The 23,463-nt window shown below is 41.4% G+C and overlaps 5 protein-coding genes across 5 annotated transcripts; 2 read left to right on the top strand and 3 right to left on the bottom strand.

Annotated features, from left to right (window-relative positions):
- Positions 1-117: 117 nt before the first annotated feature.
- tomm6 (translocase of outer mitochondrial membrane 6 homolog (yeast)) lies at positions 118-1,467 on the top strand. Its single transcript, XM_079217910.1, has 3 exons — positions 118-239; positions 1,083-1,217; positions 1,327-1,467. The coding sequence occupies exons 1-2, from the start codon at positions 139-141 to the stop codon at positions 1,177-1,179; spliced, it is 198 nt and encodes a 65-aa protein (XP_079074036.1). The 5' UTR covers positions 118-138; the 3' UTR covers positions 1,180-1,217; positions 1,327-1,467.
- cUnh1orf74 (chromosome Un C1orf74 homolog) lies at positions 1,356-2,410 on the top strand. Its single transcript, XM_079217905.1, has one exon. The coding sequence runs from the start codon at positions 1,583-1,585 to the stop codon at positions 2,372-2,374; it is 792 nt and encodes a 263-aa protein (XP_079074031.1). The 5' UTR covers positions 1,356-1,582; the 3' UTR covers positions 2,375-2,410.
- Positions 2,411-2,535: 125 nt separating this feature from the next.
- On the bottom strand, positions 2,536-5,160 carry sirt4 (sirtuin 4). The gene is made up of 4 exons (XM_079217904.1): positions 5,059-5,160; positions 4,247-4,733; positions 3,501-3,795; positions 2,536-3,391 (listed from the first exon to the last, which is right to left on the bottom strand). The coding sequence occupies exons 2-4, from the start codon at positions 4,729-4,731 to the stop codon at positions 3,239-3,241; spliced, it is 933 nt and encodes a 310-aa protein (XP_079074030.1). The 5' UTR covers positions 4,732-4,733; positions 5,059-5,160; the 3' UTR covers positions 2,536-3,238.
- A 925-nt stretch (positions 5,161-6,085) lies between these two features.
- Positions 6,086-13,444, bottom strand: sxph (saxiphilin; the record flags this gene model as incomplete). The annotated part of the gene is made up of 17 exons (XM_079217893.1): positions 6,086-6,275; positions 6,383-6,569; positions 7,406-7,590; positions 7,683-7,765; positions 8,049-8,196; positions 8,710-8,892; positions 9,030-9,077; positions 9,601-9,691; positions 9,779-9,927; positions 10,005-10,191; positions 10,319-10,476; positions 11,207-11,271; positions 11,378-11,540; positions 11,656-11,832; positions 11,974-12,073; positions 12,900-13,063; positions 13,390-13,444. 17 exons carry the CDS (start codon positions 13,442-13,444, stop codon positions 6,232-6,234), a joined length of 2,187 nt encoding a protein of 728 aa, XP_079074019.1. The 3' UTR covers positions 6,086-6,231.
- Positions 13,445-13,721: 277 nt separating this feature from the next.
- sfi1 (SFI1 centrin binding protein) lies at positions 13,722-22,265 on the bottom strand (the record flags this gene model as incomplete). Its single annotated transcript, XM_079217891.1, has 31 exons — positions 13,722-14,116; positions 14,758-14,857; positions 14,944-15,076; positions 15,204-15,288; positions 15,371-15,596; positions 15,739-15,798; positions 15,875-16,080; positions 16,153-16,329; positions 16,433-16,507; positions 16,941-17,015; positions 17,099-17,259; positions 17,896-17,992; positions 18,091-18,193; positions 18,307-18,383; positions 18,470-18,565; positions 18,845-18,920; positions 19,012-19,190; positions 19,290-19,371; positions 19,465-19,595; positions 19,775-19,841; positions 19,966-20,063; positions 20,156-20,248; positions 20,338-20,408; positions 20,541-20,702; positions 20,827-20,983; positions 21,102-21,204; positions 21,299-21,416; positions 21,517-21,611; positions 21,692-21,802; positions 21,952-22,023; positions 22,102-22,265. The coding sequence occupies 31 exons, from the start codon at positions 22,263-22,265 to the stop codon at positions 13,934-13,936; spliced, it is 3,633 nt and encodes a 1,210-aa protein (XP_079074017.1). The 3' UTR covers positions 13,722-13,933.
- Between the last annotated feature and the right edge of the window lie 1,198 nt (positions 22,266-23,463).

Raw genomic sequence — 23,463 nt, 5'->3', positions numbered from 1 at the left:
AAAATCGAGTTGGTTTTGAAGACGCGTGAACTTTGAACTTTATCGCTCTCCGTACTTTGCGTTACAACGAAAGTCTTCCGCCTCCGGTCTGTTCCCCTCGTTGTGGCTGCTTCTGTCGTTACAACGCACGGTAGCAAGATGAGCGGAGCAGCAAACGGTAAAACGGGTCCTTCCTCCGGTGTGATGGAGTGGATCGGTTCAGCTTGTCGGTTTGCAACGGACAGAACCGACTTCAGAAGGTGAGCGGATGTGGATGAATGTATGTGTGTGGACGGTGTGGTTGTTCTCCGCGTTAGCTGACGTTAGCACACGCCGCGTCAGGGACATTTGTCCTTGCCTCGTCCGATGTCTCTCGGATGAGTCAAACCACTTAGTTTAGTCAGTATCAAGGCTAGATTACCAACAGGGGTTAGTGCGAAACTGCTCCAAATCTCCAAATCCTAGTTTATGTCAGTGTTTGTCAATGGATGCTTTAATTGACGTGATCGTAAAACTGCACCACTAACATGCCATGACCTCTTTTGGGGGTTCTGCTTTATTATCTGGATTTTTGGGGCCCTGGCTGGAAAAAGGTCCCGTTTCAAGACATTAATTGTTTCAGTTTTGGGAAAGTGTGGCACTAAAACTACATTAAGAAATAATCTGGGCTCATATATGGACAAATACTGGTTTATTAGATATGTGCAATCATCGGTGAATATGTCGTTAAGTAACACGAAATTGCTGTACAGAATTGCCAAAATATGTAAGAGGTCATTTACAAAGAGTATTTTTAACAACCACATGTCTTATTCATTACATATTATTGATCACATGTCTGCATACTATGTTTGTTTTTAAATGTATTTATTTATATCGCACTTTTCACTGACAAAGGTCACAACGGGCTTGACAGGAGTAGAAAGAAAGAAAAAAACATAGTGACCATACATTACATGATGATATGATAATGATAATGTAATAATTTCTGAACATTTTTTTTATTTTCAGCTGACTTGTAGATGTACTTTTTGTTCACTTTGTTTAGCTTTAATCTTGTCAATTGTGACTCAATGCATGATTTTATCGTATTTATTTTTCAGGAATCTACTGGTCAACCTGGGCTTGTTTGCAGCTGGTGTTTGGGTTGCAAGAAATCTCTCAGATTTTGACCTGATGTCTCCTCAGCCCGTGACATAACGTATTTAAAATACATCACCAATTAAACCAGGATAATGGTGAGATCTTCTCACTTTTGACCGAGCAAATGTGTCTTATTGCAGCAACTTTATTGATCTTGAAAATAAGTACATGTTTGTTATTGATGGCATCTGTTTGTCCCTTTAGGTGTCTTGGACCAACAAAGAAGAAACAAGGGTTGTGAATGAATGACTTTTGTTTGACTAGTCTGACTTTGAACAGAAATCATGTTGTTGACCCAAATCAGCTTCATTTTTCTAGAGAAATTTTTTTTTCTCATGTCATTGTAGGCGGCCTGAAGAGAAGTAATTACATTGAATCAGTGTTTCCGTTCTTATAGTTTTTGTCCCTTTTTATTTTTATTAAATTAACTAAAATCGTATTTTCCGTGATTTCTCCAGCTATGTCCACTCAGGAGCTCTTTGTTGCTGCAGCTCGTAAGTGTTTGTCTGCTGGTAGAAAATCTCTCTCCGTCCCTCAGAGTCTGGATCTGGCTGCTCAGGTCTCGGCTGTTGATTTGGGATTGAAACCATCTTTATTGTACGATAGCAACGGCGCCAGAGCAGATCAGGTGCAGCAGTATTTGAGCTCCTTGCAGTCTTCCCAGCTTGTGTCTAAATCACTTCTCACACTGGATTTAAATAGAAACACTCTTATTGTTAATACACTTACAGTCCGATCAGATGTACAACAGCTGCTTCATGATAACAATGTGGCTGTTATTGATGTCTGCCACACGCTGGAGAAGCCCACCATTGCTGACTCGCTCAGAGGCGAGATAAAGAGCATGACACAAGATTTACTGCTTCTCTTGAGAGGGCTTGAACAACTGAAGGAGGCCGAGAAACCTCATTATGTTGGAGAGAAGTCAGACGAGTGGAACCTGTGCACGGTGTTTGGTCTTTTGTTGGGCTTCCCTGTCACTTACTGGTTCGATCAGACCAAGAGCTTTGAAAACTGTCTGTCTATGACTCCCCTGATAGTAACTACAGCGTCAGCAATATGGCAGGCAGACTCCGCAGCTCACAGGTGTTGTCTGTACTCCTTCAGCTTCCCGGCTGTTCTGCTTGATGCAGTGCAGTCCAACCTGGAAGACTGGAGGCTTTGTTTACAAGAAAGATTTAAGCAGCAAAATGTCCTCACGGATCTTACATTTTGTCAATCCAAAGTCACTCTGCCCTCAGTCTGTTTGTGATGCTGACATCAAATTTGTCTTTAAAATAAAACCGTTAAAGAATGTGAGTTTTACTTTCTTTCTATATTAAACGGCTGTTTATTTCTTGACATGCACTGGTTGAGAATGCACACAAACAAAACACATTACATGGATGAAGTGCTATTATGCTTTGGCATTTATTCATAAAACAAAATAGCATGTGTTTGCCATGACATGAATATAAATATTTGCATCAGTTTCAGGTAAAACATGATCCACTGCTGGACAGGTTGTAGTTTGTAATTTCAAGCCTCATACTTGTAGTTACATTAGTCAATATATTAAGAAACGGTCCATTCTGTTGACTAAGCATTTAAAATGTTCACGAGTGTCAGCTCTATTTAAAAACATGATATATTGCCAATACAATACATTGTTGCTCGTAGTTAATTTAAATAAAATCAGTACACAACATTGAACAGAGCCTGAAGACAAACCACAGGGCCCAATCCTCCTCTTACAACTCTGGGCCTTCAGACAGTGAACCACACATGCTGCAGGATCTACTGCACATGTGCTATGATGCCAAAACCCACAGCACCAGTTCTAAATACAGTACAGCTCGAGTATTTCTGCTGGACCAAGATAATAATCAGCTGACAGCAATCTGTAGTGTAAAAAGAAGTTGAATTTCCAAGACAGGCACACTTGTTTTCACTAGTTCCGCATACAATAGGTGAGAGTAGATATGTTCATTGAGCCAGATGCTCGGGGATACTTTTATGTTACTCAAAAAAAGTGCGAGACATTCATCCTGAAGTTGATTATGTTGTTTAACAGTTTAAATCGGAGGTAGTTTTGACCATCTTAATGTAGATTATCCAAACTGCATGTCCATGACAGTCAGAGAGGTTGGATGACGGACAGCACTTCACCACAGCGGCCGCTCACTTTTAGCTCAGCCAGGTGGTCAGCCCTCGTGGAGCCAATGTTTACGATGGCAACTGGCATTCTCCGATCACCAGCTGCCAGTAAAAACCTGTATCCTGAATAAACCTTGTGAATAACAGAGAGGGACACAATTATATACAAAAGTCCAGAAGAGGTGTGTTGTAAACTGGTGTTATTTTGACCAAAGTAGCCTCGTACACTTTCTAAAACCTACCTGTAATGATGACCCCACCACTAGTACCGCATCTGACTCCTTCAGTCTGTCGTGTACAAACTGTACTGTAGCTTTGTTCACACTGTCGCCAAAAAACGTGACCTCAGGCTTCAGTATACCTCCACAGTTATCACATGAGGGAACTCTGAAGTTGAGGACCTGCTCGTCCTCTATGAAGACGTCACCATCCGGCGCCACGCCGCCCGTCTGTGCGGTCCAGTCCGGGTTGAGTGCTACGAATCGCATCTGCAGCTCCTTCCTCGGTGAGATGCCATCACAACCAAGACACATTACCCTGAGGACACATATACAAACACTAATTCATCTTTACGGTGACTTAAAAAGGGTCAGTTCACCCAAATTAATAAAAAAATATGTCTCTTTCTTACCCCTAGTGGTGTCAATAAATGTGACTTGTTTTCATTTGCCCAGATTTTGAGATATCCGTCTCTGAGCTATCACCTCTATTGCAATTTTGGGTGGCAATATGAAAAACCTGGTCAAATAAACCAGAACTATCATTTAGTAACCATGTCATTTAGGTGAACCATCCTATTCAATATTCTGCTGTATTTTTTACTGACAACTGATTTCCTAACTGCCAATGTTTACCATTTTTATTTACACCAAATCTAATGACATGCCATGTGCCAATGTGTAAACTGTTTCCTTTTCCAAATGTGAGGACTACAATCTCGAGAACCACGAGAGCAGGCTCATGATTAATGTGTCAGGCGTCTTCTCACCTGTGGGCACAGCCGTGGAGCTCAGTCAGTCTTTTCTGTCCTGCCTTTGAATGGAGAGCATCCACATTCTGTGTCACCAGCCAGTGCAGCTTGCCTCCCTGCTCCCACTGTTGCAGGGTCTTGTGAGCGGCGTTTGGCTGATGGGACGAGAACTGCGGCCACCCGACAAAGTTTCTGGCCCAGTAGCGCTGACGGGACTTTGCGCTGCGGACAAACTCTGCATGCTGCATGGGTCGCCTGTCTGTGCGAGCGTACAGTCCGACACCCTCTGAACGATAGTCGGGGATCCCTGACTCGGTGGAGAGTCCAGCTCCGCTGATCACGAACAGGCGACTTGCTCGGGACACAAAGTCCTGCAGCAGCTCCAGGGAGTTGGTGTCTGTGGTGCTGCAGGCGGGGACGAAGCTCACCGCACCCGCGGGGGCTGAGGATGCCCTCCTCACAGGTGCTGTGTGTAGTGTGAGGAACCGCCGCGGTAATCTCATCTCTGGCAAGACAAATTGATGGACATGAATAAACCCGCGTGTTTTATACACCGCCTGCTCCACGTTCCTTCCCCCAGAGGGGCGGTGATTTAAGTCAAATCTGACGTTAGTGAGGAGACTCCACGACACACATCTAACACACACTTGAATTACCTTAGAGGTTAATGTACTTAAAGGTGGTTAATGCCAACTAAGCGTGCATACATGCAGGTACATATTAAAACATAGCAAAGATGTTAAACTGTCCTTCAGTGCAAGTTTTAACCGTTATCTGATCTAGCTATCTGAATATGTTTAGCTAAGAGCTAAGTCAGTTAGTTACGATACCTTTTCTATGGCGGTGGCTACAGTTTAACGTTATTTAACTGGCACACAACGTGTCTACAGCTTCAAAGTGTTGGTTGAATAACATGACAAACCACAACAGGCTGATATATAAGATGGGAACTTGAGTCACAGTGGCAGAAACCGGAAACACCAGGTTTTACATAACACCAAACACAGTCGCGTTGCATTCTGGGAGTTGCAGTGAAGGATGTTCAGATCCAGCTTGCCAAAGTGATCAGTTTTATTTGCCTTTCTTTCTGAAAAGATTAACCACATCCTTTTGACATCACTATATTTATATTTATTTATACTTTCAAGCCACATTAAATCCATTTGATTGACAAAATTGTATTCCAAAGGAATCAATATATTTAAAGGAACTGTATTTAACTTTCTGAACATTAATATAGCAGCAAACAACTATTTGCTATGTAATGATATTGGGGAGTAATGTCTACTTGAGAAGAGAATTAAGTCTTTGAATGCATGCTCGTACATGTGAGTTAACCTCACTGGTTGACTCACTGCTACTGCTCACAAGGCTACACTACAGCTGGTGATGCCCACCATCAGCATCCCGGGGAACCGTATCCCCACCTTCCAGTGCCCCCTAAGTTAAACATTGTTAGCTTGGTTACTCTAGCTAACAGTAAACACATACATAAGTCATAAAGAAATACATGACATTACATTGTACAACACAAAATGCAGTATTCATGGCTGCATTAAGTTTTTCTTCCTGTCAAGTTTAGATATCTTTATTCAAACCAAAGCTTCAATGTCAAACAGTCTGTTAACAAGTGTCAGAGCAAGTAATAGGTATAGACATTGCTTTAAAATTGTATTCCCATATATCTAATGTTCCCAGTCTCACATTAATAATTGGTGTATGTAAAAATGTAACACACTGCTACTTATCCATATTCTACACACATCAATTTGACACCCATATGTGTTCCATTACACAACAAAACATTAAGTTACAAGGGCATCTGAAAGTTGATTTCCTCTACCCTTTAACGGGTATTAATAGTAATAATGACTAAAGAGGACTGTTGTTGAAGCGATACCAGTGATCGCTTGCAGACATCGGATTTGAACGAAACAAGACTGTGGATGAAGAGTTGAACCACTGAGTAGTACAGAGAAAAGTAACGTTTCCCTCTGTGTCCATTAGAATATGCTGCACACGTCTTGATTACAAAACTCCAAGATATCTGTCATAAGGAAAAATAAATGTAAACATTAGCATGATCAACATGTGTGGGCGGTAGTTTGATTATTCGTTTGACAATCAAGCAGATGTATCTGACTACAGTCGTACCGGAGTGTGTGCAGTTGAAGACTGTTTCTGCGTGACGGTAAAACTCCTCTCCGAGGATGGAGCGGTAGTCCATGTGGCTCGTGTGCACAAAGCACTGAGTTGCATCTTTGAACAGCAGATCACTTTCTCCATATTGTATAGACTCAAAGAGCTTGAACTCTGTGTTTGGGTTGGCTGCAAAAGTTTCCTTTAAAAGGTAAAAAAAAAACAAAAAAAAAGAGTAAATATGGACATAAACATTCCCCTGTTCCTTTCCCCGATGCCAAAGATAATAGTTTAACTGTTGGTTCTGATTTACGTGAGCATAAACAAAAGCTGGAATCAAAATGTCTGGTCAGATTTGTACTCTTGACTACTTTTTCTCTGCATGATTGATTTTTTAAATCAATCATGTACATCTTAATGTTATTATTATTCCCACAGTAGGGAAATGTATTCTCTGCATTTTAACCCCTTAGTAAGTAAGGAGCAGTGGGCAGCCTTGTGAAGCGCCCGGGGAGCAAATGGGGGTTCAGTGTCTTGCTCAAGGACACTTCGACATGCAAACTATGCTAAGACCAGGGATCGAACCAGCTACCTTGTGGTTTCAGGACGACCACTCATGAGCTACAGCCACCCTTTAAAGCAGTGGTTCACAAACTTTTTCTGTCAAGACCCCCTTTGATGATATAGGAACATTGGACGACGGCCCGACCCCCCCCCCCGCAACCCGACCCCAAATTTTTCTTGGTTTTTAATGAATTGCATTATAATGCATGAACTGTATAAAATATGCGGCTGTAACAGAAGTTCCATCGGATTTGCGCTTTAGACCAGTCACAAATCTGTCCATCTTTGTACATACTTCCTTCTCTTATCATTTTTTGCATGAGGCTAATCAGAGAAAGGCCTCGTCAAGACTTTCCTATTCCATGTGTCCCAAACTGCAGCTTTAAGGGTTGACAGTCCACGTAAGGTGTAAAAGGACTACCTGGTTTGAAACACTCACATTTATCAAACAAAAATCTGTTCCCATAAGCTGACCTGTGACTTCATGAGGAAGTCGTACACTCGTGCCGTGAGCACCGGTCGTGTCATGACGGTGTTCGGTGGGATGTCTCCGAGGTTACAGCTCTCCCACTCTGACAGCGGGGCCCGACGGCCATCAGCACAAAGCAGCTCGTAGTCTGATGACGTCCACCCCTCTGCCCAACCGGTGGAGCTTAAACCTGCAACCACATGTTACTCAATATACATACAGTATGTACATGTTAGCATCAGTGTGCGTGTTTATGTCAACATTTCATCTTGATTGTCTCACTGAGGATGTTGGCAAGAAGGTTGTGTTGCTCGAGGAAGGCCACGTCGCCGTAGCTTTTACCACTGGGATCTCCAACCAGACACCTGTGAACAGACAGGAAATGGTCAAGAGACATCCATGGCTCAAGGGTTGAGATATCAGTCTGTAAAATCTTTGGCTTCTATTAAAAATGGAGGCAGATGCTGAACAAGTTGAAACATTCGACCTCATACATCAACTGTAGAAGTCAAACCAGGACAAATAAAACCAAAACTGTCCTAATGGCTGTATATCACAAAATATATGCAATATTTATAAAAACTTTGTAAATGCTCCGCACCATCAATCACAGATGAACAGAAAGCTTTTGTTCAGGTAAGCACATACCTTAAAGCCCCCATGTTGCCATAGTAGCGCTCATTGTGGTTGTCAGCACAGCGTTTGGTGGCCGCCTCCCCGGTGCCTCCGAGACACACTTTACACAGATTCCCCTGAGAGCCGGGAAGGCAGCCTTTCCAGAACACGTCATTGTACACTGAGAAAACATAAAGTGACAAACCGTGTGTATGTGTGTAATAATGGGCTTAAAATACCAACAGCATAAAGTGTAAAGGTCAAGAGGTCACAACACACAAAAGAGATAAAACACAAAGAGGACTGCTATTATAAATATGAAGTTACATTCTGGTTCAATAAAGCTTTTTATGCAACTCCACATGAACATTGTGGGATTAACGAGCCCCTCTAAAGAGCAAGACACACAGACTTTAGAGTTGTACAGACTCTTTTTGTTGTCGTCTATTTCTGTCTCTTGGAGTTGTTTGGGCCCTTTTCATAGGCCTTGTGAGTCTCTCTGTGGTCTCTTTGCAGCTATTTTGCATCTCTTTAGACGTTATATGTTTCTTTGTGTTTGTTTGTGTGTTTCTTTCATTTTGAGTCTCTGCCTGGTTGGTACGTGTCTCTTTGATAGACATGTTGTGGGTGAAGGTCAGGGGGCCCCCTCACACCTCGTAGTTCATTCCTGCACATGAAATATTTGAAACTGTACCTTGGTTTGGATCACAGGGGGAGCTGCTGTTATGCTCCAGGCTTAATGTGTGTCTGTATGGCAGCAGCCAGCCTGCAGGGCTGTACATGTGGCCAAGACAGGAGCGGCGGCCTCTGAGGTTCCCGATGAATACGTTTCTGCTGGAGCGCTTTGCCACTGCCACACCCACCACTGAGGGCAACACTGAGGAGAGAGGCGGCGGCCGTTTTAAATGTAAAGAAAACAATCACATCAGATACCAAGTTTATTGTATGAAAGGTGCCATTTGAATAAAATGTATTATGATTATTGTAAGTTGTTCGTTCACTGTGCTGTCGTACCGTCTGTCTCTAAGTGGGTTGATCCCTCAGCAAGGACACATTTTCCTCCTGAGGACACAGTGGAAACAGATCAATGTATTTTAAGCAATGAAGACTACAACTGCAGATAATGTAATGATAATTAAGTGTTTAGTTTATAAAATGTAAAGAAAATAGTGAAAAACTCTGGGTAGGAAATTGTGGTTAATTGCAGTATCAAGTGCTGCAGACAGAAAGGCAATTTATGATTGGATTTACCTCAATTAAAATAAAATTATGAAAATAACTTTCTGCTTTACAACAGGACAAGTTGGATCTTGTATATTTAATTAGCAAAATAAATCTGCATATTTAAGCAGCTGAAACCAGCAAATGTTGGAATTTTTGCTTCATGAATGACTTAAAAGACCGATAAATTATCAAACTTGTCGACAAAAAAATCTCATGTCAGTCTGATAATGATGTGACTAATTGTTTCAGGAATAATGACGACCATTAGTCAATAATACACAGTCGAAAAGGCTCTAACTTGATTTTTGAGAAGCCTCTTTGCAGCGAGTACAATGTGCTTTGAGAATGTAAGCAGTCTCACCATAATATTCTGTAACTACAGGGACAAGGCCACATTTTCCTGCGATGAAAGAGTGAGTTGCATCCAGCGAGACGGCGTCCACCTCGTCCCTCTGTAGACAGAATTACAGTTGTTTTTCAAGTGTGATAGAACTCCAGTATCTCCAGATCCTGGGATTCATGCTACTTGAATGACTTACCTTAATTTTCTCGATACAGTCACGCATTGAGACGGCTCTGACACACACTAGCGGGTCGGACTTAATATTGAGAGCCCACTGCTCACATTTCTTCTGCTCTGCATGGCTAATACAGCACCATCGTACAACACTGTCCTCCAGTGAGCTCCCTGCACACATACAGGTTCAATGAGCTCATACAATCAGTCTGTTTTAATATAAACATGAATAATGTGGGTACAAGCACCTTCATGTCCAAGACCCTTGAGGAGTGCCACATAATCCAGCCCCAGCACCTGACTGACGTCCATGTCGTCGGGCAGAACAGCTAGCTTATCTGTCAAATCCTTGAAGAGAAGGTCGTTTTCTCCAAAGGAAGACGAGTTGAAGAGTTGGAAGCACCGTCTCTCTCTCCCTCGGTGGCCAAACAGCATCTAAGCAACAATAAATAATCCTTAATCTTTTATTTGGGTATACGGACATGTAGCATGGAAACAAAGTGCGTCATATTTGTTGACAAAAGTGGGGGGGGGGGAAACGAATGAACAAAAATATTATTACCTGTACAGTCACCAGAAATTTGCTAGCAATCTTGCGAAAGTTAAATCTGGTGACTGTCCCGCCTCCTGGACCACGACCCAGGTTACAGTTTCTGTAATGGCTGAGAGGAGCTTGTGTGCCATCTGAGCATAACAGCCTGAACTCATCTCTATCACTGCCTGAGAGAACAAACAGAAGAGAAGAGTCTTATAGTCTTACGTGTTACCAGGATGTTGTGTAATTATTGTTGTGTTATTATTAAGCAGCTGTTTTGTTCCAAATGTGTTCTACTAGATGTTAATTGATTACATTAATTATATAAAAGCACCTATTGTTGTAATATTTTTTGCAAACAAGATATAGTGATTCTAAAATGGTCAATATTTAGGTTTGCATTTGTACTTCTACTGTTTCACTATCTCTTAAAGTGGCAGACGCTGGACATTTTAATCATTACCAGCCGTGATAGTGACGCTGGTATACCTGGCTCGAGGCTGGACAAAGGAGGGGAGACCACACGTGAGTTGTAACTAAAAAGAAGTCTATTTTACACAACTAACATCAAATGATAAACTAAATGTAACATTACCAAACAGAGTGGAATCCAGGGGAGAGAGATACTGCGTGACTGACACCAGTTTATACAGTCTTTTTACCAGACCATGTAATCTGAAACTCCCTGAAGACCAGACTCTGGAGGGAGAGGCCTGCTCAGAAAGGGTCGTCATTATGCCTTTATTAAATAGACAGGATTTGCAACTAAAATCTGGACTCAAACTTGGGACGTTGCAGTGAGATGGTCAGTATCTTAAACCCTTTGGTCCCTATTTGGCCTTAGAAAAGACCTTCAATGGTAACAGAATAAATAAAGGGTAAAATACAATAAAAGTATATTGGAAGACAGCTTACCTTGAATACTTTCAAGAGCTAAATGGTCCACAAATGCAACATCTCCTGCCCCACTGCTGAGACATCTGTGACAGAGAAAAAGAGACATTCATTTCTATGCTGGACATGTTTAAAGTACAGCAAATGTGGGTTGTAAGTTGAGAGCTTTGTTGACTCTTTGTTGAGCCCGACCTGAGGGCCCCATGGCTGTTGTAGAAGGGCTCACTGTGGGACGTTTCACAGTGGTAGTTCTTCTGACGATTGTAGGACTTCTGGCCTTGGCACAGAGAACACAGACTTGGTGCCATGGCAGCAGCTCCGGGAACACAGCTGGCACTGAAAAAGGTACTGATGTCTGGTGGAGTGGAGGAAAAGAAGTCAGGGGACCATGAAACCAGAAATGAAAATAGAAAACAGAAAGAAGAAACGTCCACACTGTTCTCCCTGAAAGCTGATTATAATCGCATCACCCTGACTGAGTGGCTGCTCCTTCGACCAGCTCAGATAGTTGCGGGACAGCAGGAAGCCGAGGGGAAGACTCCATCCAGCCGTCCACCGAACCCCATTGTGACAGCTCCTGAGGCCCTTAAGGGATCGGATGTCCAAACTGCTGTTTTTCACCACTCCCACGGACAGAATACAACCTCCTGCAGGACTCAGAGCACACACACACACACACACACACACGCACACACACGCACACGCACGCACGTGCACACACTTACTGATTCAGACACTCGTGCCGAAAAGACATGCCTAAGCGACTCAGAAATCCGAAGTAAACCTACCGCCACTGTATATCTCCTTGGCGATGGCGACGAGGCCAAACTGTTTCACAGCAGAATAAACTTCTCCTGCATCTAACGTCACGATATCAGCACGATTTGCCTGAAACAAAGAATTAACAGTTTTAGTGAAAGGAGGACTCAAAGAAGAACTCACTATAGTTAATAAAGGAAGGGGTTTCAGCATTTTGAGACATTTTGTTGAAACACCTTTTTAGTTAAGACAATTCACTTTGGCTCTTCCATCCCACATACCAACCTCTAGCCCTGAGAACAGGCTTTCATCAGTAGAACTGAACTAATAAATCCTCTGGGTATCGGCATACTGTATATGCCAAAGGCATGTAAATGAGAAGCAGCTCATTTCAACTCCATCACATCTAATGTCCATCCGGGATCACTGACTAAACCTATTCATAATTTTGCTCTATATGGGATTCTTATCAAAAAGTTTAAAAAAATTTTTTTTTGCTTTATTGCCATCTGATTTATTTATTTTTACTAAAATATTGGTATTGGCCTCAACAATACAGTATCAGTCAAGCTCTAAACACAACTCTAACCGGCCTTGTTCATTGTTGAAGAAAGCTGCCCTGCCCTGATCTGACTTTATACGATAAACTTAATATTTTATTTTAAAAAAATCATTTCATCAATTCTTTACGTCTTTTTTCCAACTCAAATTTCTTCTTCTATTTATCTCTAAAACTTTAAGAAGAAATCCACCTTGGTATTTTCAATCGATTTCTATGTGTATTTGTAAAAAATAAAAGTTGTACTACGAATGCAGGCTGTAAATCTCAAACAAATATACAACTTCATATGATTGTTATCTGCTAAAGTGACTTCTTCATCCCTTGTACACCTTTTGCTTGATTACAACTGGGGATAAAAACATGACACTGTATTTAAGGTGGAAGATGGCTCACCCTGATCCTATCGATGCAGTCAGTGGTGCTGGACGCTAGTACGCACGAGAGTCTGGCGAAAGCTGCCACAGCAGCTGGCGGCAGCACTGCCACCAGAGCTTTAGCTAGTTCTGCACACTTCCTCTGTTCTGGCTCCGACACTGTGCACCACCGCATCTTCTTACCTAACATGGGAGTTCAAACAGTCCACACAAATTAAACAGAATTAACTGGCTTTTTGTTCATCTTTTAGGAAGATGCAGTTATTTCATGCATTTCTTTGTGCATTCATTCATGAAGAAAATCTAAAACAATGAAATTATTTTACAACATCTATACATTTTAAATTAGCTTTAATAATATCCACAAAAAGAGGGCAGCAATCTTGCCATAAACAACCAAAAGTCAACATCTACAAAAGAATAAACATATTATTTACAAGATGAGACTGAATAGGAAAATACAATAACGTAATCATAAAGTAATAAACTAGTTCAGTATCATAACTCACCCCTGATGCAGCAGACAAAGAGGAAAAAGAGGAAAATGGCATTTAGCCCTCGCATTCTGCCTGTTGTATATCAGAGATTTAGACTACTGTTTGTCTGTCGTCTGCAGAGCTCAACAGACAGCCGTCCGTTCTGTTAGTCTGAAGTCCATAAAGCTCTTGCATAGATTTCCACAAGTATTAGAGGCATCGATACTAGCGGGTAAATAGAAATCCTATTGTGCAAGGGCAGCGCCTCTGAAAAGGTTGTTACTTTTTTTCACACATATGGAAATATTTAACACCATCTGTCACTCCTATCCAAGGTTTTCGCGGATTTTAAGTGTAAATGTCGCAGTAAAAGCTGCTGTAAGGACCTTGGGTACAGTTTATGTGGCATTCAACAGGAATGAAAAGCAATATATGAACGTCAAGATATCTGTGTTTTAATTACAAACTCAGTGCAGTGGTACAATAATACATGTTTACTCTAAAATATGCATCAGCTAGTGAAACGTTTTCTCATCAAATTCTTGTGTCAGTCTTGTTTTATTTTAAGAAATGTGACCTAAGCAGAGAATGTTGTAAACACAGAGCACTCTTCTTCCATCTCTTCTGTTTTCTGATGGAGAAAAAAAGCTCCTGAAGACTGGAGGGCCGTCTGTAAATGTTGGATCCTCTTTGCATGCAGCAGCATTGTTGGTTTCCGTTTCGCCAATTCAGGGGACAGACCGGCGATGCGCTCCTCCAACTGTCAACATCAATAACATCGGCTGTGACACCAGTAAAATGACTTTGAGTGGAAGCGATTTCATACCACTTCCCCTCATGTGACCCTCTCATTGTTGATGGCTTTTTCACAGACGATGATTTATTGTTCAAACAGAAACCCAAAAGAATGCATGAAAAATGTAAGCGATAATCATAAGTGATTTGGTCAGTCACCTTTAAATGACTTTCCTCATGATCAGTCCCTCACAAGCCTGTCTCTTTCCATAATGAAACAAACTCATACAGTTAAATGCATTTCCTCTTTTCATGAACTGCATTCAGTCTGCTCACAGTGTGTGAATACATGTTATCTTTTACCATTTGCTTTTTAAATTTGTTAGTCACGGTTGGTTGTCTCAAGAAGGGGTTAAACACTTTAAAAAAAAAAAAGGTATATTCATGCTCAAGCCCCACAACATCACAAGTATTGATGGTATATAGAGATTTGGGGTGCAACAATTAAGGAACAATATATCAATCCTTAATACAGTATTATCTCTAAAGTGTAAAATACAAATTGAAGTACCAAAATTCTGCTGTGTAGTCACTCTGTTTGCAACATTCATAAGTGCTGTTTCCAGTTTAATAAAAAACAAGGACAGGATTATCTTATCTTCTTACCTCCTTTAACTCTTGACACACAGCATTTCTTTCCATTTGTTCTTCCTTTCCACTGGTCTGCAGCCAGCTTTGTAATACCTCTTTTAGTCTTTGCCAAGCCCTGAGTCGACACACACAATCAAACACTGTGAAAGGTGTTTAAGAACCTGAGAGAGATGGAAAAAACAGTTGGGACAGGTTTCATACCGGAGCTGCTTCCTGTCCTGTTGGTACGTCACCATGTCCAGCTGAATACTGAGCAGTTCTGCGGCCAGAGCTGAAGTTGGATCCGTCACTAGATCTTCCACACTTCCTCTACTGGATGCTCTCCGACGTTCATCTAGAAGAAGTACAACAAAAAAGTTGATTGTCATTTGTGATGTCTGTATAATCAAAGCTAGACAATCATATCATTTTATAGTGAAATAAAAAAATAACCCATACTGGGGGGAAAAAAGGTATCATGCCTGAATAAGCTGACGAGTGTTGTTCAAACGGAGGGACAAACTGATGAGGAGCATCTCCAAAACCTGAGCTGTTAGTCTTTCCCAACTTGTGGGAGAAAAAGCAGACGTCATAACCAAGTCAAGTTACTTAATTTAGCTTTGAACGCATTCAAACAGGGGACTATTACCATATATCCAGTCACAATGGTCATGAAAGCAGAAGGGGGTAAAAGAACGTCTTGGTTTTGGGTTTTCTGAGCAGAGTCCACAGTGGACATGTTTGGTTCAGAGGGTGACCCGTTAGATGTGATGATGCTCTGGCGTGTGGATGGAAGATGGATGCAGGACGATGCTGTATGAAGGTCTTGCTGTGAAGGACGACGAAGCTGCGAGGGTTTCGGAACTGCTTCGGCGCTGTTGATGGCAGTCGGATTTTGGGTGCAAAAATAAAATTAAAAAAGCTTTTGTCAGTATCTTTCACTGATTGAGAAACTGGATGTTTTAATAAAAGCTCATTTCTAACTTGAAGTATATGTTTAATTTAAACAAAATGTACTTTATTTTCAGTGGAGACACGCAGCGTCGTGGCTGACGTCGAGGCGCACGGCTGAGTTGTCTGCAAAAAATGAAAAACTCTGTTATACTGAGTCCAAGTAACACAGATTCACAGCCTGTGAGGGACTCAGACTCACAGCTTGCTAAGGACTCCATCTTCAGCTTCCTGCTCCTCTGAGTCCGACGGGGATACACTCTTTAATCCACATGTAGCCAAACAGAAGGTCACGCTTTTCTTGGGTGACTGCCCTTTGACCTCTTGCTCTCTTTGTGGTTTACACAGCACCCGCTGCTTCCACCGCATTGCACAACGCTTCACCACTCTCTGGAGATGTCGTGACCTCTGCAGGACACAGGCAGACTTGATCAAACAAAACTCAAATTTAACATCTGAAGTGACACAAACTCAACCAACCTGCTCTTGGCTGTGCTGCGTGAGGCTCGTTGTGAGATCGCTCATGTGAGCAGCATATGTGAGGATGCACGTCACGCCCTCCCTCAGCAGCTGGTCTCTGTAGACCTGAGCAGCTCTGGCCGCCTGCTCTTGTTTCCTGCGCTCCTCTGTGACCTGCAGCCTCCATCCATACAACACCTGCAGCAAATTCACAAAACAACATAAAGACTGCGTGAGCACAAATTCTATAAATTCAGTGCTCAATATTGCAGCAAGCGACATCTGTGAGGGCAAGTGTTACCTTGGCCTGAAGCGTGAGGGACCAGTGCCAGAGCGCTCGCTCCGTCTGCTTAGCTTCTCTCCGTCTGTGCTGCAGCTGCTCGCGGGAAGGAAACCAAAGTCACGGCCAGTTTAACGGCACTATATCACATCACATATATTGATCTTACCTTGTTCCATAATATAGAGCTGGACCACATCATATAAATCCCATAAACAAATAAAAACTACCGTTGGCTGAGATTGTCTATTTGAACAAGCAATTTTATACTTCAATAAAGTTTGGGGAAATGTGAGACCATTTTTTAAATGATAATAAAACAAATAAACAGTAGAAGCAAAAATATCCTGACTTTTAGTCACTAATATCAGTCAAGCTAAACAAAAGACACTTTATAAAGCTCCTCCTGAGCCAAAGAGGACATAATATAACTGTTTTGACTGTCTGAATTCTTCAAGACAAGTACAGTACTCTTTCTGTGTAAAATCAGTAGAGTTAAGAGCCGAAAGTGTTTGAAAAGGAAACATACCTTAATTTTCCACTGGTCAAAGTACGTCTGGTACATCTTTAATCTCAGCAAAAGGAGTCCCTGTCGTCTCATTACCTATGAAATAATCACATTTAAAAAAAACTCAGAAGTTTACAGTGTGGCTTTATATTACAGTTCAGGGATAATAAAGTCACAACCTTGTTTTTCAGAACTTGGTTGTGATGTTTTTTCCAGGCTTTCAGAGCTTTTGAAAGAAGTTTGGAGTCATGTTGCTGCCGGGCTTTTTCCATACACATCCTCTCTCTCCGAGCCTCCCTGGTCTGCTTCCTCCATTGTCTGAAAGAACGCAGCAGCCGCACTAAACAAAGAAAAAGTGTAGAACAATTCAGCTACATGCGCCTAATCTTAACAGTATCCTTACACAATAGCAGCTTAAAAGTTGCCAAATCTGAGGTGTAATTCTATGAAAACAGTGATACAACAGACAAAGGTAAATGATGATGGCTCAAATGTGTATGGGACACAAGAAAACATTGTAGAAAGGATTGAAAAGAAAAACAAGTTTTTTTGGAATGAACGTTTAAAAATCTTAAAGTTTTGACTTTAATGTGCAATAACTGTTTTGTTTCGTCTGTATCATTAGGTTTTCCTTGTGTGAGGGTTTCTCTTCATCACAGACTAGGTTGTTTTGTGTATCATCTTTAAAAGTTGGCCAGTCAGCCAATATAAGATTTTGAGAAAATCTATTTCCATTAAACTTCCAAATGCAAAAGGTACATCAATACAATTTGTTTACAAAAACAAATAATGCTTCCTAACTATCAAGCTGTTGGTGTAAGAAATGTACATGACTACCAAAATACGTATATGATAAATATAATATATGCATAATAATAATAATAAGTGACATTCGTGGAAGGGAAGTAACTTTCATAAAAAAAATGTAACTGAAAATATGAAAATGGCCTTGAAAATATACTACATGTGTTGTTACCTTGATTTATGCACCTCAGAGCCTTGTGGACTGCTTCCCCCTGCTGGTGTCGCTTTGAAGCTGCACATGCTGTTGCTTCTCTCCAAGCGAGAAACACCTTGACAGATTTAGTGCAAAGACAGCAATAAGCAAAGGTTCCCACAAAGAAATAGCCATGCCAGGTTTTCATATGATGGCGCTGGACTGCTTTATAACCTTAAGTTGAAGGAGGTGCTGAAAGTGATTCTGTGCTCGCTGCTCTGTGAGCCGGACTTCTGTCTGCAGCACCGCGTTCTCCCTCCAAACACACAGAACTGCCCTGAAGACATATCATTGAGGTAAAGCTGACTTAAATCATTCGGATGGAAAAAAAAAATGGGAGCAGACGTCAAATTTTGCAAAGGAGTAAACGTAAGACTTTGTGTTCAATACCTGAGAAATTTCTGTTTATGTTGCCGGTAAAGTTCCTCTACATGACCATACATCTGACACATCAGGAGGTGGTGTTTCTGTGAATGCAGCAGGCGACAGTGCATCAGCTTTATCTGTAATACTCCAACCTTAAGAAATGATGTGATTTAAGATGCCCACGTACCTTCCAGGCCACAAACGTGTGTTTGAGGAGTTTAACTTCATGGTAACGCTGCATCTGTTTCAGTTTGCTTTTCTTCACTCTCCGGCACTGAACAAACTGACCGAACACACAAGAGACATTAACGCACACACAAAATATGAATACTTAAATTGGATTTCAAACACACAGGAGCTGTGTTATAAAAGAGACGCATATGTAGTTCTTAGAACGTTGAACACATTAAAAATAGTTTTCAAGTTTCCTTCTCCAACTTTCCAGACCGACACAGGTCACTGTCTGTCTTTCTTTAAATGTTTAGACAAAAGAACAGATGCCTATTCGGTACTACTTGAACGAATGTTGTGCAAACTGCACAAACAAGTACTACAGTGTTACCTTCTTCCATTTATCCACAGCCAATCTCATGCAGCGCAGGTCGCCCTGATGACAAGCCTGCAGCTCTCGATTTCTCCTGATATGCAAACAAGAGTATTCAAAAATATGTGTTAGTCAACAGACCCGCAAGTGCTGCAAAAACTTTTGCAGCACTTTGGTTGCTTCACCTGTCTCTTATCTCAGAGCTGTTGTCCTTCCACTGTGTCATCGACTTGTGTAGAAGTCTGTGACGGTACAGACGCTCTGAAGCCTCCCGTTTCTCCTCTTCGTCAATTTGCTGCTCTGTCCGTTGCCTCCAGCGAGTCCAGGCTCTCTGCAAGTGGCAGCGCTCCTCATGCAGAATTGCCTGGTAACAGCGAGTTATCCTTCAGTATCTGACACACAACTGAGCTCTTAATAAACAACATGCAGTAGTTGTTGATGTTTCCATTTCCAGCTAACATACCATCCGCTCAGAGAGCATCCACTCCTTGTGTTTCTCTAATCTTTCCCACCAGGTGTAAAACACCAAAGAGTACTGACGCTGCCTGATAACACAGTGATCAAACAAATCATGTGGAGGCAACAGACATAAATAAATCACAATCACACGTGAACAAAGCGCAGGGTTCGTAACTCACTTGTTAAAGACTTCTGCCTCGTGTCTCCTCTGTTTATGGAGTCTTCTCTGTAAAGTAAACTCAACCCACAAGTTGAAACACTGAGGCAACATGCCTTCAGCAAACCAAATGTCTGCACGATGCTCCAATTCCTGCAGAAAGACATCATATTTTTGAGTTTGCAACTCAACTATATCTAGGAGTTAAGGTCACATATCATCACTCATATTTCCCCTTTTGTTTGGCTACATTCTTTTTTAATTAATTCACTTGTATATTATGTGTCCTTATCTCTCCCCTGGTATTTCTCATGTGTTGGATCTAAAATTACCCGCATGTGTTGCTGTTCAGCAAGTTTCTGTCTCCAGTGGTGAAAACATCTGCTCACCAAACATGTGCTGTAAAGAGAAAAACAGGAAAAACGTTATATGAAATATGCAAAATCTTTGTAGCTCGGATGCTACAACATAAAGTAATGACTATATCTTTCGCTTGAGGGGAAACAAAGGTAAATAACAGCACCTGTGGTTAGTAACTGCCGTTTCTGTTAGGGGTTGGAAACTCTTGTCTTCAGCCTCCTCCAAACGGTCCTGCCACAGCTTCCAATAGTTACATGTCATCTTAGAAGAAGAAAAAAGGTAAATTTTTATAAAGGTTACTTGATATATGTTTTGACACTGTAGTATTAGGACGATAGAGCACTCATTATTACGGTCTGATGATAATGTTGGACAGCCATGTTGTTGTTTAGTCGGTGTGTTTTGTTTCTGATGACGTTAAGAGAAAGTCCCTGCAGTCCAGCATGCTGCAACAAGAACACACTGTGATCAATACATTGAAGAATGATCGCAATCTTGACTTGTATGCAGTTGCTTAACTCGCTCTTCATCTTACCAGTCGATGACGATGATGACTCTGACTTGCAATTCTGTTTTTTTCAGCTTCTTCTCTGCACAACGTCACATCTACTGACAAGCTCAAGAATTAAACAACTGTTCCGATTATTAGAAGCCCAAACTATCCCTCACTGAACTACATTTGATGCTGTTGTTGGATAAACATGAAAGGTGTGTTTATCTTTTTTGGGCTGAGGATACAAGCTTTCCAGCGCACCAGTGTTCGGCGCCGGGTGATCCTTTTGGCCAAATGCCCTGCAGCCTGCAAACGGTCTTCCTCGCATCGTTTACGATGCAACGCACTCCTCCATTTACTCCAACACATCATCAGCAGACGGAGATCGCAGGCAAGATGTGCCACAGCTAAAAGTTAGGAATTATAAAAAACAATTGAGTAATCAGGCTTAAATATGAGAACATAAGAGGTATAGTATGGATGAGCTTGCGGTGTATATTAAATTAGGAAAGACAGGTCAAATATAACAACCTTGTGACTTTTTCTTGGTTTGGAGGGAAGACACATAACTTTTCCAATGGTGCAATGTTTTTCTCTTCCGTTTGAGGGTAAAGTGAAGGGCAGCTTTGGATTCTTTCGCTTTCTGGCAACAAGCAGCTGTATGCATTTCTTTCCACTGAAGCCAAGTCTTTGATAGAAAAAAAAAGGCATTCACAAATCATCACACAGAACGCAAAGGAAGGAGATCAGCATTCACATAATGTTGACAGCATGTGGGTCATGTGTGCATTGGATTATATCTTTACCCTGCTCTGTAAAGTGAGCGCCCTCCGTTTCAGGGCTTGATCCTCTAACGTGTGAAGGTCTTGATGCTGCTGCAGCCGAGTCCTCCATAATCTCCACGCTGAACTAAACAGGTGAAATAAACACAACAACATTTAAAAAACAGTAATCCACGAAGCATTATAAGTGTCTGATTTGTAAATACAATGAATTATCTTACTGTAGAGTTGCAAGTTTATTGTGCTCAAGTGCAGACTCAAGCATTCTCTTCTTCATTCGCCTCATTTCTGTGAAAACCTCCCATCGTTCCCAAACCAGACGCATCCGTTGCCTGTCAGCTATTTAGGAAATAATTTGAACAAAACAGCTGCGTGTGATATCAAACTAAACATAAGGCTTTGCAGTTAGATATACTCTTAATGTGTGCCAAAACCATACCAAATGATTTAGCAGTTTGGACTTTGTTCTTCTTTTCCTTGTGCAATGATATAAACGTTTGCCAGCTATTGAATGCCAAGTTATACAGAGAATACCTGAAACACAAAACACAACATTAGGAGACCCAACAACTATCTGTGAACAGCTGACTGAGTAACAGGATGGTGTCCTGTACCTGTAGTGACATTCTGCCCGCATCATAAGACTCCACTCCCTCCTGGACGTCCACCACTCGTCTCTCCATCCTGCAAAGGCTCGTTTCAAGACCACGGTGTCATAGTGGGACCTGTGATATGTAATATTCGCTTGGATTAGAGAACTCAGGGTCAATTAGCACATTTGAAACCGGCAAACAGACTTTGATCCTAGCTTTAAAGATAACATTATTTCTTATTTTAATGACTCCAGTTTGCAAAAAAGAGTTTAACATGTTACTTGGCTTTATGAGGAAGAATTCGGCCAAAGGTGTTCTGCATCCATATCTTCAGGAACTTTCTTGCCAAGTGCCTTAAGGTTGAAAAGGTTTGTTTAAGTTATGAATGAAAAGATAAGAGTGATAATACAGTAAATCAAATGTCTCAGCACCTTATTCTCAGCTCCTTGAGTCTTCCACCTTTGTTCCAGCTGTATCCAACTCTGTAAAGGAGCTTTCTTGTATGAACTTTGCGGACTTGTTTTCTTTCACCACCAGAACTGACATCTCTTGTTCGGGGTCTTACTGGATCTGGCCCCCTGGCGTTACTTTGCATTATATTACACCAGACCACCAGTGTACAGAAAGGTAAAACCACAACATCACATCTAATATAAACATCAACACCACAACTTTACCACAGGTTTAGCTATAAAACAAAATCAACACCCTTCAATGTGGAACATTGTTTGGGTAACTAACCTAAGTGCCGCGCGTTTGTTTTTCCTTGTCACGTGAACACGGGTATATCTCTAGGGTCTGTTCCAGACAGCAAAAGGCAAATGAACGTTTTCCAATGCTGCGCTGAGTTCAGGTTGAGGGCATTAAATGTGTATCTCTGGCATTTTTACACTATAAAATAATATTTTAAAGATGGAGCTGATAAGTATGTTATAAAGACTTATTTTTAATACAATATTTTAATTGTGAAATATTTATTCTCGCTTTGCTGTGGCGATAACAGGAGGACTGGAACGCACCCGAGGTCCTTTCAGGGTAACGGCTACGCACAATGTTAAACCTAGACAGCCCGCGAGGGCGGAGTCTTTCATTTTCACAAAGAAGCACCGGAGACGGTAATGATTGAGTGACAAATCGGGCAAACCCCAAGATAATAAGTAGCTGCCTTGAATATTGCCTTGTGAATATTCTACATTTAGTATAAGTTAAACCCCTACAAATTATGTTAAATGTTCTACCAAAGTTTGTATGGATGCACAAAAAAATATATTACGAGCAACACGTGATTGCTGTACTAGGATTTAAATATGAGTTTACAACACAGCCAACGCACACCATACTATATCCAATTCTACAAAGGCGCAATGGGCACAATGTAATCTTTCCTAGGACCTTCTTAAAGCGGTGATCAGAGGAAAATTGCTGCTACGACTTAGAAAACAGAGAAAGAGCAAACAATAATTTGAGATTACACAGTCACTGTGTAAATTAATTTGTTGCCTGGACTTGTGTTATTTTGTTTAGTTACCCCAGTACAGTGTGTATTTGCTGATATCACTGCAACAACTCAACCGGTTTACGATTGTGGTACTCGCTGGGTGGGCATTATCCCCATTCCCCAGCTAGTTAGTTAGCTAGCTAGCTAAAGGAGCTAGCTTAGCTAGCTAGCTAACTAACGTTAACTGCCGCTACTCGACCGTTAGCAACCAGTGGTCCATACAGCAGTTAAACTGAGTAAGTTGGTCTTTTTTTGTCTTCTAAACATACTGACTTTTTAAACCAAGCGTGTCTGC

This window comes from Taurulus bubalis (assembly GCF_910589615.1).
Source record: "Taurulus bubalis genome assembly, chromosome: 5".
NCBI lineage: Eukaryota > Metazoa > Chordata > Actinopteri > Perciformes > Cottidae > Taurulus > Taurulus bubalis.
The sequence above is the reverse complement of the archived record's forward strand: the minus strand, read 5'-3'. Positions and strand labels throughout refer to the sequence as shown.

Excerpts from the sequence above, each read along its gene's own strand:
- sirt4 (XM_079217904.1), bottom strand. The coding sequence starts at position 4,731 with ATGAGATTACCGCGGCGGTTCCTCACACTACACACAGCACCTGTGAGG. Across the intron at positions 3,796-4,246 it reads CTCCACGGCTGTGCCCACAG|GGTAATGTGTCTTGGTTGTG; the intron begins GTGAGAAGACGC and ends ATGTGTCCTCAG. Across the intron at positions 3,392-3,500 it reads TGGTGGGGTCATCATTACAG|GTTTATTCAGGATACAGGTT; the intron begins GTAGGTTTTAGA and ends GTTATTCACAAG.
- cUnh1orf74 (XM_079217905.1), top strand. The coding sequence starts at position 1,583 with ATGTCCACTCAGGAGCTCTTTGTTGCTGCAGCTCGTAAGTGTTTGTCT.
- tomm6 (XM_079217910.1), top strand. The coding sequence starts at position 139 with ATGAGCGGAGCAGCAAACGGTAAAACGGGTCCTTCCTCCGGTGTGATG. Across the intron at positions 240-1,082 it reads GACAGAACCGACTTCAGAAG|GAATCTACTGGTCAACCTGG; the intron begins GTGAGCGGATGT and ends TTTATTTTTCAG.